Source organism: Lissotriton vulgaris, chromosome 6 (genome assembly GCF_964263255.1).
Source record: "Lissotriton vulgaris chromosome 6, aLisVul1.2, whole genome shotgun sequence".
Classification (NCBI taxonomy): domain Eukaryota; kingdom Metazoa; phylum Chordata; class Amphibia; order Caudata; family Salamandridae; genus Lissotriton; species Lissotriton vulgaris.
This window is the reverse complement of record NC_141694.1, coordinates 1,125,963,363-1,125,978,276: the sequence shown is the minus strand read 5'-3', so window position 1 is coordinate 1,125,978,276 and position 14,914 is coordinate 1,125,963,363. Positions and strand designations below refer to the sequence as shown.

Sequence of the window (14,914 nt, the reverse complement as noted above, 5' to 3'; positions counted from 1 at the left end):
ATATTTGTAACCGTTTTCTCGAATAAGGTAGATTTTTGTTTAGTGGTTACATTCAAATTCATTAAAACATGGTTAATTCTGAGCTTCTATTACAAAATGGCTAACTGGACGTCTGTGCTAAATGCTATTTAAATTGCCGCCCTTATTTGACTTTAACCCATGGCATTGAAGCGCCCCACAGCAGAAATCTGTTGTCATAAAGGAACAGAGCTCTCTCAACATGCTGTGCTTTTTAGGTTTTGCCTGCACAGTGCTTGTGAAATAGCTTGCATTAAAAAAATTAATAAAAAATAAAAATAAAGAACATTGACAAGCATAAAAGATTTCACATAGGCAAAACCTACTGGCTTTGCAGTGCTTGTCTTAAGAATTGGTGTAATTGGTGTGATTGAAGGTTTTCAGCTATCGGGCTAGTGATCTGTTTTGGCGAACGATTGAAACTATTGAGAATAACCTAGACCATCAGTGATATCACTGACCATGTCATGAGTGATGTAATATGTGAGGTCATAAGCAGTGCATTACAGGGGCGTAAGTTATAGTTAGCTCAGGTAACTATAACTGCTGACCGTCTGTGGTTTCATGTGTGTAAAATCGAGCCTAAATATAATGTCCCTGCAACCTTCGTTTTTTTAGTTCATTTCAATTTTTTAATTTTCATAAATTGTATTACAATTTCATCTATAAGTTCGATTTAGTAAAAAGCATTTTTACAAGTTCATAAATACATTTTATTCACACATTTATTCTTATTATACATTTTAAAATTAACATCAATCAAGGTACAGTCACTTATGTAGCTGCTGCTCACCCATTGTATTAACTGCCAGCCAGGAAACTAGAAGATGTCCCTTAAATTCACCTTTTGATCTGGGATTCTCATGCTGGTTAGCTATGAATTAATCGGTTTCTGTGTGAATGTGTTGTCTGCAACTCCCCCCAACCCTTAATATTGTTTAGTCCTCCTAACTGTCAAAAGAAATGAGTAATTTCTCTAAGAGGTAAATTTGTGTTGTTGCAGATGAAGGACAACATAGCTTGAAATGTGATTAAAGTACCTGCAAGCATTTGCAGGATGCAAAGAGAAAGGTTCTCCTGGTGTCTTCAATTCTAAACCTTTAATGTTAGAGTTTGCTTCTCTCAAAAATTCAAGTGAATCATCGCATGCAGTTTTGCAAACAAGTTGGTGCACCTAAATTTAGCAACATACACTTGAGTTCACTATGAGGATGATGCCAGTACTCCTTGTTCTCACGTAGGCATGCCATCAAATTAATAAAATTGTACACAAGCTTCTCATCTTTTCCATAAATTTTTTAACCGTCTTTTGCAGCCATATTTTGTATAAGTCCTGTTTTAAGAAGACCAGGGCTCGAAAAATCCACTTGCCCACTCGCTTTTGTGAGTCAGATTCAATAAGGACGAGCTATTTTTTGGTTCTACTCTCCCTTTCTGGCGAATAGTATTAACAAACTGACACTTGACCTCTGCCTCAGAAAACAGTGCAAATGTGACAAGATAGCAAGACTTAAAAGCATCTTATTGCTCACAAAGTGAATGAGCAATAAACATGCTTTTAAATCATGTTAACTTGTCACATTTGCTCAACTTTCAGAGTCAGCGGTCAAGTGCATTTCAGTTAGGCCCAGTAGATGTTTCACATTACTAGACCTGCAGGTCTAGTGCAATTTTGTATATCATTTTTTGAGCGCTGAATATGGTTAACAGCATATGAAAGTCCAGACCAATCACTTTCAAACAAGAGGTGGAATACATACATTTTCGAATTCTAGTGTCCTCCGAATATAATCTTGTTGACCTATACTCTGGTGCAGGCATTTGCACAGGATGGTCATTATACAGACCGCCTACTCCAGTTGGGAATAGTTGAGAAAAATATCGAGCCTCTAAACTTTCCTCCTATACACTCGTTGGAGCGCCTATAGCTTGTTTAATCTGATACAGATAAGTGGCATCCCATATAACCTATTTTGAATGCAGTTGATGGATAATGTAGTGCTCATATATTACTTGAGATCTATTTTTATCCACTTTTAAAAACTGTCCACTTGAAGGCAACATCTCTTCCTCCATTCAACTTCCATGTTCAACATCTACATCTTTATATCGCAAATTATTCTCTTTGGGATACAATGACGCTTTCTTCACCATATTTACACCCACTAGTTCCTGCCAGACTCACTAGAATAACAAGAGGTTATTTCCAATTGCTCTCTATAACCACAGTTTAAATATTTCTTTTAATACCTAATGGTAATACACAAATCTACCTTTAAGCCCTTTCTGAAGCTCAGTGGGTGGTAGTTTCTCAGTCCTAGGTTAATATGAACTTTTGCTTTAAAAAGATGTATAGATTGTTTGAATATTCCTTTATAAACATTCAGATGTCGAAGTTCCTCTGGAATTTCAGCCACCTCTAATTTATTGTCAATTACTCTAGCAGACATTCTGTTGTCCTTTTATTTTGTCATAGCAATACTTGCACATGATCTGGCGAATCAACAAATCAAAACGTTCCTTCACAATAAAATACGCTGCAAATTCAAGACACTTTTCTCTTTTTTTTCTTCTTTAAACACACATCAACATTTCGAATTAGGGCTTTGTAATAGATTCGCTGAAAAAAATATACAAACATAGTTTGGTTTCTCTGTAGAAACAGCATTAAACAGGCTACTTTTTGTCTAAAGTTATCATTGCTAATATCTGTGTTGTGTTCCTTTGCACCTAAGTATACCAACTCCTCATTTTGTCCAGACTGCACTTCAGGACTAAAGAAATGTAAATGAATATCTTCGCAAAAATGTTCAACTTCTTATACTGTACCATAAGGAAGTGCTTTATTAATTTCTCCTAACTTTTTACAAAGTAAAATCTTCTAACTACATTTAGAATTTCTGAATGATGAGCAGCCAACATTAGAAAATGATGAAAGCTGCGTGTGCACACTTTCCTGTATAGACACACCAATGAGTCTCCTTTTAAATTGATATATTTCCTCACTTTGCATGGATCTAATGCTTGCAACAGTGCATTTGTCTGCTTTACACTTCTATCTGTAAATTGAGGTAGAAAGTTTCTTAATATATCAATTGATTCCTGGTGAATAGTACGAAAACTACTGCACTCCCATTTACAAACAGGAGCATGTCTACACCTTCCTTGTACTGCTTCACCAATCTCTTCCTCTACATTTCTAGGAATAATCTCCTCTTTTGCAATGGGAATACTTTCTTTTACCTCATAGCAGAGGCCAGTTGTTTCAGCTGCATGCACGTATTCATTCTGTTGTAAGTAGCTTTCTCAGTACAAGACGTATGCTTCCATTCCCCTTGGAAAATTATACCCCTTCATTTTTCATACTAAATTCTAAACATTCTCAACCCTATTTCATTAACTTCTTTATGCCTCCTTGTCATATTAGGTGTTTTTATAACATGTTTTGTCTTACACCCTCTCCTTGATTGTGAACCATCTCTTTTTATTCCAAACGCTTTCCACATTTTGCATTTTACCATGTACTGCTTTAACAAACTCATTAGCTTACCAGCAGCTCTTTTTCCCCCAGCATATTCCCCCATCATATCCTTTTTTTATTCTCACTTTTAAGCACATAGTACTCTTTCTTCAGTTTTGTGTTTTTTTCAACATTGTAAATCCTCCACTGTAAACACAAGCAGATATCTGAAAAGCAAATATAAAATACATTTAACCCTTTCACTGCGGGGCTAATTTCCCCGCGGTGCGGGGGGAGGGGGGCCGCGCACAGCGTCGCTGTGCTGATGACGAGCCCAGGCTCGTCATGCAGCACGGTGCTCGTGTGCTCATGACGAGCCTGGGCTCGTCATGAACCCGCCCGCGCAATGGAACGCTCAGCACAGCGGGGGAATTAGCCCCGCGTGTGAGCGCTCCACGGCTCATGACGAGCCCAGGCTCGTCATGAGCACACGAGCACCGTGCTGCATAACGAGCCTGGACTCGTCATCAGCACTGAAGGGGTTAACTTTATATCAGATACTATTAGATTACATACTGTAAGCAAGTGAGTAGCTAGATAAGTGGTTATGTCAGTGTGTAAGGGCCTGTGTAAGTGTCTGATTAGGGGTGTATAAATGGGTATATGAGTGGCTGTAGGGTGGGTGACTGGGTGGTTGAGTAGATGTGTGAGTGAGTATATCAGTGCCTCTGTGGGTGTGTTACTGGGTGTGTTACTAGTTGCATAATTATCTGTGTGCATGTGTTCCTAGGTGTGTTAGTGACTGGGTATCTAAATGGGTATGTAAGTGGCTGTATGGACTGTTAATTGTGTTAGTGGGTGTTTGGGTGTGTAACTGTTTTTCCAATGGCTCTGTTAGTGGTGGATACGTAAGCGGTGTTTGGGTGTGTAAGTGCCTCGGTTGCTGTCTGACTGGATCTACGAGTGTCTGTATGGTTTTGTGAATACGTATCTGAGTGTGTGTATAACTGGGTTGTATGGGTGTGTAAGTGTATTTGTAACTGACTGAGTATTGGGTACATGAATGGCTGTATAGATGTGAGTGGGTGTGACAGTGCCTGTATGGGTGGGGTGTGTGAATGACTATTTAAGTGGATGTATAGGGGAGTAAATGGGTATGTGAATGGTTTTATGGATGTGTGATTGAGTCTGTCAGTCACTGTCCGGCTATATGAGTAGTGGGTACATAAGTGCTTTTGTGGAAGTGTAACTGTGTGTGTAAGTGCCTGCCTGACTGTGTGGGTAGGTACAAATTACATACTAATAAATTACATACTATAAGCAAGCATCCACATCTAATTTCAAACACATTCGTTCATACTGGCTTAATAAAATAACTATATTTTCAGTATAGCAATTCCTCTTCCTCCTTCGCTGCTCCCTACATTTTTAGTTAATGTTCTCATCTAACTTCCCTTCTTTTATGCCTTTCTATTGTAGTATTTAGAAGCTACACATTTTCTTTCAGCTTTCAGCTTATATGCACTTGTGTTTTTTTTGTATACTTTTTATAATACAACCTAATTACTCTTTGCTGTTGTCCAACTTTTTTTATATCTGTTTTCCGCTACAAATCTCAAGTCAGAAATCTCTCAAGTCTCTTCCACTCAGTACAAAAGTACCAATAATGGCTACCTTTCCCACTGTGCTCTTTTCCATACTCCTGTACTTAGTAAATCAAAGAGTTCCTTTAATTTTTTGTTATACCACTTTTAAATGGGTACTGTTTTTTAACCCATTCTATGATTCCTGTAAAGAAGCACACTTTGGTAGATATTTTGTGGATCCACAGATCCTTAGCAGCACTCAGTGTGCCCCCTCCCCCACGTGTGAATCCATGGCAGAGCCGCTGATTCACATAACAGCCCTTAAGATCATTCACAATCTGCTGTTAATTTTTTTTTCATTAATATTTATTTTGTAAAATATTGTCTATTACATGACGTGCACTCCCTAATGAGCAATTTATGTGCACCAGTCTGCGTTTCAGTTTCACACTTTAGTCTCTAGTTCCTTCTGCCCACACTCTTTTGGTTCCATTCCCATATTCCATACTAGCCATATTTCCAATAGTCTCTGCTACCAGTAGGTCAAAAGGTCACAAGACCTTCCCTCACCAGCATATTAGCTTCCCATTAACTGTAGCAGGTGTGAGTGACTGTTTGCAATCCCAAGCATATCCCAAACAACATAACCTTATTTTATTTTCCCAAAGCCAATCACAGTCACTTTTACTTCTTAACATCACTACCTAAATGTAGTTCTTTACACATTTCCTCCATCCAATCAGTTGTTATTTTATATTTTACTTGCTGTCCTCCATTGTAACTGCCTTTCATCTTCAAATCTGCCTCTTTCTGCTCAGCCTTTTCCTGTTTGCTACTCCTGCTTTTCTCCAAAATGGTTAGTGTCTGGCTTGTGGGCAGTAGTTTTGTTTTGGGACAGAGAGAGTGGTAGAAAGAGTGGCATCAACCTAGACCAGGATTACCCAATTTAGACATTACTTGTATTGACCAGAGAGGGTTAAAGTGGTATAAATTGCTGCTTTTGGTTGAAAGCATTGCGGCCGCCAGCAACCAGACCTCATGATTGTACCCTGTGGTGGCAGTGACCTAGGCACAATTACTGGGGTAGGACTGGAAATCCTAAAGGATGCCTTGCGTAAATTAATGCCACTTTTCCCACATACTGCCTTGGTGTTCTTCAATATTTGCTAAAGACTGAAGTGGCAGTGGTCAACCCAATTTTGTCCGCAGATAACGAAAACCTGGAAACATGTCAATAAAGCAGTTCCTGCATTTCATTTCTCCGAGACCGCAACATGGGCTCTATATACAAAACAACTTCTGCTTCGATATGCATGGATTATATCGAAAAGACTGAGTCCATTTCACAGACATAGGCAACAGGGGGTTTATCAACAACTTAAAAGTCTGCATCCTGTTCTATGTGTAGTTATCATCTGCACACCATAAACACAAATGCTCTTTTTAGAGTCCAGCCTTTTTCCAAACACTGGTTCTTTCTGTTTTCAAATCCTTCTTTTTTCCCACATTTCTCACTTGGATCTGTGGATCTGCAGTAGATACTTGGACAATTAGGGGGTCTGCAGGCTATGTTGCAGGCGGATCCATGACAGATCGGTTCCCAACCAAAAGCACACATTCAATACAAAACATCACAATTAATACAAATATATCTTATCACAATTTATATAGCTGTATCACTGCCTCTGTGTGTGAGTGGCTGTGTGAGGGGCTATATGGGTGTGTCAGTGGGTGTGTTAGTGGCGGTGTGGATGTGTAAATGGGTGTGTGTGTGCCTGTTTGAGTGGTTTTCTGGATCTGTGAGTAGGTAAATGGCTGTATGAGTGTGTCAGTAGGTGTGTGAGTGGTAGTGTGAGCATGTGCGTGGTTCTATGAGTCACTGGCTGTGTGGTTCTGTAAGTGACTATGAAGTGGCTATATCTGTGTGTGAATGGGTGTTTGAGAAGTAGTGTGGGTGTGTCTGGTGTGTGTGTTGGTGTGTGTGTGTCTGGCTGTATGTATCTGTGAGTAGATGGATGTATTACTCGCAGTATATGTGTGCATGTGTGAGTGCAAATCTGCAGATCCGTTCCCAGCCAAAAGCACACATTCAATAAAAAACAATAATATATTTGATACAAAACATATCCTATTGTTGGGGCTTCGGGGGCTATTGTTACGCCACTGCTTATATTCCAATGCTAGTTGATTCCACCTGGGAACCATGTCCCGGTTCACAAAATGGCAGCCTTAACTTTTCTCTCAAGTTGCAGCCAGCCAATCACGGCATTGCAGTTGGTGCGTGGATCCGTGGGTCCACAGTGGTGAATCCATGTCTCTAGAGGTACATGAATCTTTTTTTCTTTATTAACTCGAAAAATACTGATCAGTTTGACATCCATTTGCAAATAGCACTCTTTCTGTACCAAGATCTAACTTTCTGCCAATTTTGGTGTAATTCCGTTTAGCGGTTCGGGCTGTTGTCGTGTCTAAAATCCCTACAAGTAATTGGATGGGGAAAACGTGTTTTGCGACCCTCTTTTTATAGACCCCTGCTTGACGAATCACTCCCCCAATTTCCAGACAGCAGCTGAAGAGATTGGCACACTACCTTTGAAAATGTCATGATGATTCATCAAACTGCACCAAAGTTATTAGCAAATCAAAAAGTGCTTTCCCTATGGAAACTAGCTCCTAACTATAACTATCTACTGGCGACCGTGGGGAAGTGGGTGCCTTAATAAATGTTTGAGTGAATGACTTGGTGTGTAAGTTGCTGTATAGGTGAGTGAGTGGCTGTTTGAGTGAGTGTTTAGTTAAGTGAGTTGGTATGAGAGTGACTATGGAAGAGTGAGTGCTGTAGGATTGGCTGTATGTATGAGTGAGTGGCTGCGTGAGTAGTTGTATGGATGTGTGAATGGATATGTAAGTAGTTTATGGATGTGTGAGTGGTTGTATGGGTGAGGCTCTGTTGAGAGGCTGTGTGGGTGTGTGAGTGGCTGTACAGGTGAGTGACTGGTCATATGATAGGGCTCTATGAGTGGGTGTATAAAGAGAGAAATTTGTGTGTGTGTGTGTGTGTGTGTGTGGGTGTATGAGTGGTTCTGTGGAATATGTTGGGTGATATCATTTGAGCTGTCATCAGTGATGTCACTGACCATGTCATGGGTGATGTAATATGTGAGGTCATAAGCAGTGCATTGCAGGGCTTAAGTTATAGTCTGAGCCTAACTATAACGTCCCTTTAACGTTTGGCCTTTTTAGTGAATTTCTAGGTTTTTAAAAATTCTATTCCCTAACAATATCACCTCTGTAACCTTCGGTTTCTTAAGTGAATTTGTATGGTTTTTTAAATGTTATTTCCTAACTGTAACTACTAACCTTTGACACTAAGGGGTCGATTGTGATGCCATTCAGAAGGCCTCCGAATCTGATTCGGGTTTGCCATATCCGATTCGAAACCCTTGGTCCTGACCGAATCGTATACAGTTCACAACGACCAATTAGGATGCACGTAAACCGGTTTCGAAGCTGAATCGTACTGCTCTATGGACTCTGTTTACGAGTGAGCGATTACTATGACCGATTTGGACAGCCGTTCCGATTCGGGTTTTCCTGAACGAATCGGCTGCCGGAATCTGTCTTTGGGGGCCCGAAGCAGGCCCCCCTTCACACGGGGCCCTCCGAATCAGGCCCATGGGGTTACCCAAGGGACCCCCACTTTCCAACCATGCACAGTGTGGCGGGCACCTTGGGGTGCCTGCCACAGGGTGCAAGGTTTTCCCCAGCCACCTCTTTATTCAATGGATGCCTGTGTTCTCTTTCGAAAGTTGAAGTCCGAGCGAATTGTATCCGGAAGCATCCAGATACATCGATTCTGCAATGGTAGAGGCCCAAGTCCATGCAGGGCCTTAAAAACAATACAGAGTGACTTGAATTGTATCCTCTGTAAAATAGGAAGCCAGTGAAGCTCTGAAAGAGCCTGAGAGGCTGATGAGCACCTTGATTTCATTAGAGCTAACTTGGCTGCCATTATCTGGATCCTCTGTAGTCTCTCGATCAAAAATGTTGGGGACTCCAACAACAAAGAGTTGCAGTAATCCAGTCTGCTTAGGAGGAGACTCCCTACTACCAGTGCTCTAGCCTGTGTAGGTAGCAGTGGAAGAACTTTCCGAAGCATTCTTATCAGGGAAAAGCAACTCCCAACTGTTTTGTTCACATTAGTTTCTAAACTCAGCTTATTGTCAAAGCTAACTCCCAGGTTACTCACCGTCTCTGAAGTTGTCTGTGGTACATCCGTGGGGATAGGCCAGAACCTAGAAGAACGTGGAAGAGGGGCTTTCCAAACTGTGCAGTGTAAAACTTCTGTCTTATCGCTGTTAAATTATAAGTAATTGTCTTTCAACCATTGTGTGGTGTCCTGCATACAAGCATGAAAGTCTTCCAATGGTATAGAATGGTTTCTTCCTGCGACAAGATAAGTTAAGTGTCATCCGCATTGTTTACTAGATTAACATTGTGTGACTTAATGACAGCCATCAATGGGCTCATATATATGTTAAATAAAGTTGGGCTCATCACGGACCCTTGTGGAACACCCTGCTGGATATTTGTGAAGTCTGATCGATAGGGAGGGAGGGAGGGCTACTGCCTGTCGTCTGTTAACTAGGTAGGATTGAAACCATTTCAGTGCCATACCCCCTACTACAGGAAGCCTAGTCAATAAGACCTCATGATTGACCATACCGAATGCGGCGGACAAGTCCAACAAGATCAATATAGCTGATTGTCCCCTGTCCGCGTACATTCGAAGGCCATCCAGGGCAGTCACTAAGGCAGTCTCTGTCCAGTGCCCTGGACGGAAGCCAAATTGCACATCCTCTAGTTTATTGTTGGTTTCTAAAAACTGCGAAAGTGTCCTGCTAACTAGCCTCTCTATGATCTTCACTGGGTAGGGTAGAAGGGATTTAGGTCGATAGTTTTTTGGACAGGACGGGTCGAGCAAAGTTTTTTTTTTAAAGTCGTGTTACTATTGCTTGTTTCCAGCATCTTGGCACTAACCCACTAATAAGGGAGTGGTTACAGATCAGGGCCGGAAAGAGTTTTCCATATCCTATGAGGTTGTGGATCCAAAGGGGAGCCCGAGGAAACACTAAGGGCCGCTTTATTAAAAGCCTCATCCGACGGTGGTTCAAAATAGTTCAGTGTGCCATCTACTGCCACAGTTACAATTTGAAGGCTGGTGGGGGTAAGCTTGGAGGAGTAGTCACTGCTGCTTCCACCCCTCCCCGTCCCCCATCCAGGTGCCCCTGATATAACATATGTACATTTAAAATAAGGGGCAGAATGCTGGAGATGTTCAGCCCCCATCATCTATTCCCAGACACAAAATACAGGTTTGTGTGTGCTCGGCTAGGCCCTTGCTGTTATCTCCTTTGCTCCTAGTTGGCCTTTTTTACTTGGGAAGTTTAGCAGAGGTGCCAAGATGTGTGTCCAGAGATCACTCTTTCATGTATTCTTTAACCTCATTTCCTCATTTGTTGCAAACAATGTTAAGACAGAAATGTGTTAAAGGTGTTCATGCAGAAGTTACATGGTCTGACAATTTGTGCTATACGCCACCAATGTAGCAGTATCAAGGACTAATATGAAAATGATGATTCTCATTCCATGATTTCACATATATGGAAAATAAACACTGGCAAACCCAACAAGCCAGGTTTGCCTTGTTTTGATGTCATGTAAGCTGAAAAGAAAGGTATACCTGTGATACTCACAGTAGACACAGGGTGAAACCTTTATTCCATGCATGTGAAATTGTGAAGTAAAACATGACTCCATTAACTGCATTAAACCTCTTCATTACCTGCGATATATGTTGTGACATGGCACAGCATAACTTTCTGCAATATGCCCTGGCCATACACGGATCTTATAAATGCTCGTAAAAGCCAAATCCTACAATTGATGGCACAGGAGGGTACTAGAGAAACGACCAGTCTTTAACAAGCACTAGCTCAGACAGTTCTAGCCCCTACCTTCTTGTTGTATTGGAACATATACAGATTTGAATTTGATTTGAGAGGCAGACCTACCTTTTTTTAATTACTTAATTTAATTTATTGCAGAGATCTGTCCGACTTGTAGCAAACTGCACTTGTGAAGAGTTCTACCACTGAGAAATGTTTGATCTCCTTTCAGTATTTTCTTCCGAAAAGAAGAGTTTAGATATCTGAGGCAATGTGTAGTACTTTGAATACATTCAATAAACCTGCTTTCTCTAGACCTGTGTATAGTTACTGCCTTGTTTCATAGACTTACAATCCCTTCCCCCACAGTTAGAGCTGGGCCTGAGTTGTAAATGTGTTCATCGTACTGTCTGTTAAAAATATGTTTCGGAAATCTGCAGTACTCCGAGTTTGCCTGTCACAGGTGATCAACTGCACATACCCGTGGTGGTGGGAGAATAGAGCTGCATAGAAATGTTTCACTATCAAATAACTATTTTGTTTTCTCACAGGTTATACATTTGTTGAAGAGTAAATATCAGTACAGTGAGAACGAAGCAAGCATCCTTTGTGAAAAGTACCAAACCAAACTCCTCCATGAGTCTTTTGATCCGTCTACCGTGAATATTGACAAGCAGCGGGCCATGTACTGGGAAGAAGTGATTCAAGCAACTCGGCCTTCAGCAGTGTCCAAACATATGGCAGCAGAATGCTATGATCTGTGGAAGTCGACACGACTGCAACATGTAACATTAGCTGAGGATACAAGGCACATGCTCACTGAACTTCGGAAAATGTGCCTATTGCTTCTGTTGACTAATGGGGAAAAACATGTGCAATGGGAAAAGATTGATGCATGTGCCTGCAAGTCATACTTTGATGCCATTGTTGTGGGTGGGGAGCATAAAGAGGAGAAGCCATCTCCTTCTATATTCCAGCATTGCTGTGACATACTTGGAGTAAAGCCTGAAGAATGTGTCATGGTTGGTGACAGCCTAGACACAGACATTCAGGGAGGGCTCAATGCTGGCTTAAAAGCAACTGTCTGGATCAATAATGCGGCACAAATGGGAAGAAAAGATAATCCCCTCCCTGCACCGGACTTCATCATTCCTTCTGTGCTTGACCTACCTGCTATCCTAACTTAAGCAGGGAAGAAAATGAAGCTCCAATAACATGCACACAGTGTTGGCAAAATCGAAGTTAATTCTCATTTTGTTGTATCACCACGTTACTGGTTTCACACCTTTTTTCCATATAATCTATGCATCACGTAAAGTGGTTTAAATGAAGTAGTGGATCAAACATTGTTTGTAGTGACCAATTAATAATGTTGATGAACTGAATGAAATTTGAGTACATATTAACAAAAATGATCAGATGAATTGATGCCAAAGTGTTACGTGCTTTTTTGTATTGTACCACTGAAAAGCCGAGTTACAATTTGATGTTAGTCTTTTGAACAACACTAAAAGAACATGAACAGAAGCAAGCATGCAGATCACCACTTCTCTGCAATCCAACTACCACAAACACCAACCAAACACACAGCTTCCTCTGCCAGCCTACATATTGCTTTCAGTATATTCCTTGGATCAATATAGGACTGATTTTTGTGTCACAATGTCAAGGGAAGACCTGGCTGATGTACTTCTACTACAAGCTGTTCATCTAGGGAGACAAAGCTTGCACTTTTTTCCAAGTCTGCTAGGTGCAGTCCCCCTGCTGCATGCTGAAAATATGCAACTGGTTTAATGTTAAAACCCAGATACCCATTTCTCAAAATTTTTGCTTACCTTATTTGAGTGTGAGTAGGTTGTTGTGAACATATGCACTAGAAGTTTGCTAGGTTGCCTGAATTTCTTGGTTTACTTCCCGTGCTGGGGAAACAAAAATGTTACAAGATGGAAAGTAATGCAGAAATCAAGGAAAGTACATTGCAATTTAACAAACTAGTAGGTTAATAGATTTTCACAACTGTTTAACATGGTCTGTGGAAAACAGAATATATCTCCCCCATGTTTCATGGGGATTGAGTAGTAATGAAAAATTTGGAATAGTTCTCCGATGCCATTAGGAGGCACTGACACCAGGTCAGCGAGGTGCTTGGAGCTGTAGTTACGTCATCAGAGCTATAAAGCGCTGTGCTCTGCTCCCTGATGTCAGTTACAATTTCCCACACCTTTTGAGGGGGGTTTGGACCTTTACGTCACCTCTTGTGAGGAAAACTTTGGGAACTTCATAAATGGTTTTGTTGCATTTATCAGGGTAGGTGTGTCTCCATTGAAAAGATTGTTTGATGCCATGTTGTCGGTGTTATGGTCATATGTTCATCTATAACCTACACAACAACTGGTCGTAGGTTCTAGGTGTAACATGTTGTGTGCCTTTTGCATCCAAATGCACCCTAAGGCAATCCAGGAGCGCAAAGCGAAACCATTCATGACTTGTGCTGAGGAAGACGGTAGCAGTTGTTGGAGTAGAAAGTCAAGGTTCCTCATGCTTTTCCTACTCACCCACCGGGCAGGAAATTTAAAAAGGTTGAAGAGGTGAGAAAGAAAGCAGTCTCAATGGGAAGCCTAGTGTTGTTATCTTTAAATGCTGCTTGTTTACTAGGACATCATACCCACAAACTTTGACATGGCAGATCGAGTATTTCTGAACCTTCCCGATCATCTTCGAGCTCATTTTGCAAAGGTTGTCCAAGATGGGCTTAGATGCTTTGCGTCCTATTATAAGGGCTGGTTCCATAGCTGCACGCTAATGAGCTCCTCCATAGTCATGCCTGGCTACACTTCATTGGATTTGATCTAATGACTAGCTATCCATTGACTATGTTGGCAATAAAAAGGGAAATGTGGTTCATAAACTCTTACTGAATGGATTATCTTGTGTACCAACATCTGTTATGCACTGGCAAAGAAAGCGCTGCCTGAGGATTTCCGAGCACACTCCACTATAGAGAAGTTATCTACAGCTATGTGTTATATTCTAGGCACAATATGTATGGGAGTCTATTCTGTATATTAAATTAGTCTTAATTATTAATATTACTGATGTCAAGCTATTGCTGTCATTGGGTTTGTGATGTCATTAGATATAGAATGTTATGTTTCAATGCCGGAGGAACTGTACTGGATTGAACTTGAACAGCAGATGATGTGCTGTGTAGAGATCTACTATATCAATAAATCCATCACTTCAACTCAACCTGTTTCCAGTAAACATTGAGGTTACAACAAAATTTGGCGACGAGGACTCCACACAGCAGAACCTGCGCTTCAATCTCTCAACTTTATCATCTGCTAACCTTCAATCATCAATTACTACAAGGCTCTGGACTTCTCTTTTGGCATCAACAGCTTGTATATCTATTCCCTTCCTCCACGAATCATCTACCAGATTGAAAGATAAGTCCATTTTTATTTGACTTGCCGCTTTTATCTATGATGGCTTGCCCTAATGGCTTTTGAGATCAATCTAATATCAATCAATACGTGTATTTGCACTAATTATTTAAGGGTGCTTAGTGAAGTGACATTCATCACGCATAATTTTCGACAAGCGTCAATGCCAAAGACCACGGAATAATCAAAAAAGAGATACGAGGGTTTCAAACTTCTAGTGTCGATACCAGAGTCCACGAAGTTATCCAACAAGGAATACTAGTGTTTCATTCACATAAGCTGTTTGTTTTCGCTTTGACTGTGGCTGTTGAGTCTATTCTTTTTGACTGTATCGTGACTGTTTTAAAAAGAAAGGGAGAAGGAGTCTTCAAGCACAGTACAGTTCAACCATATTTTCATTGCGTAGTACAGCGCAGTTCTATTGCATTTTTTTATCGCCTCAATTTTTAAATATTG

At 40.8% G+C, this 14,914-nt stretch overlaps 1 protein-coding gene across 2 annotated transcripts in view; it reads left to right on the top strand.

Annotated features, from left to right (window-relative positions):
• NANP (N-acetylneuraminic acid phosphatase) overlaps positions 1-14,261 on the top strand; it is an 86,951-nt gene extending 72,690 nt beyond the window's left edge. For both annotated transcript variants that reach the window (XM_086927217.1, XM_086927216.1), the window contains exon 3: positions 11,564-14,261. In XM_086927217.1, coding sequence (XP_086783343.1) covers positions 11,564-12,199 — 636 coding nt within the window. In that variant the 3' untranslated portion in view covers positions 12,200-14,261. The remainder of the gene's footprint in view (positions 1-11,563) is intronic.
• Positions 14,262-14,914: the final 653 nt, after the last annotated feature.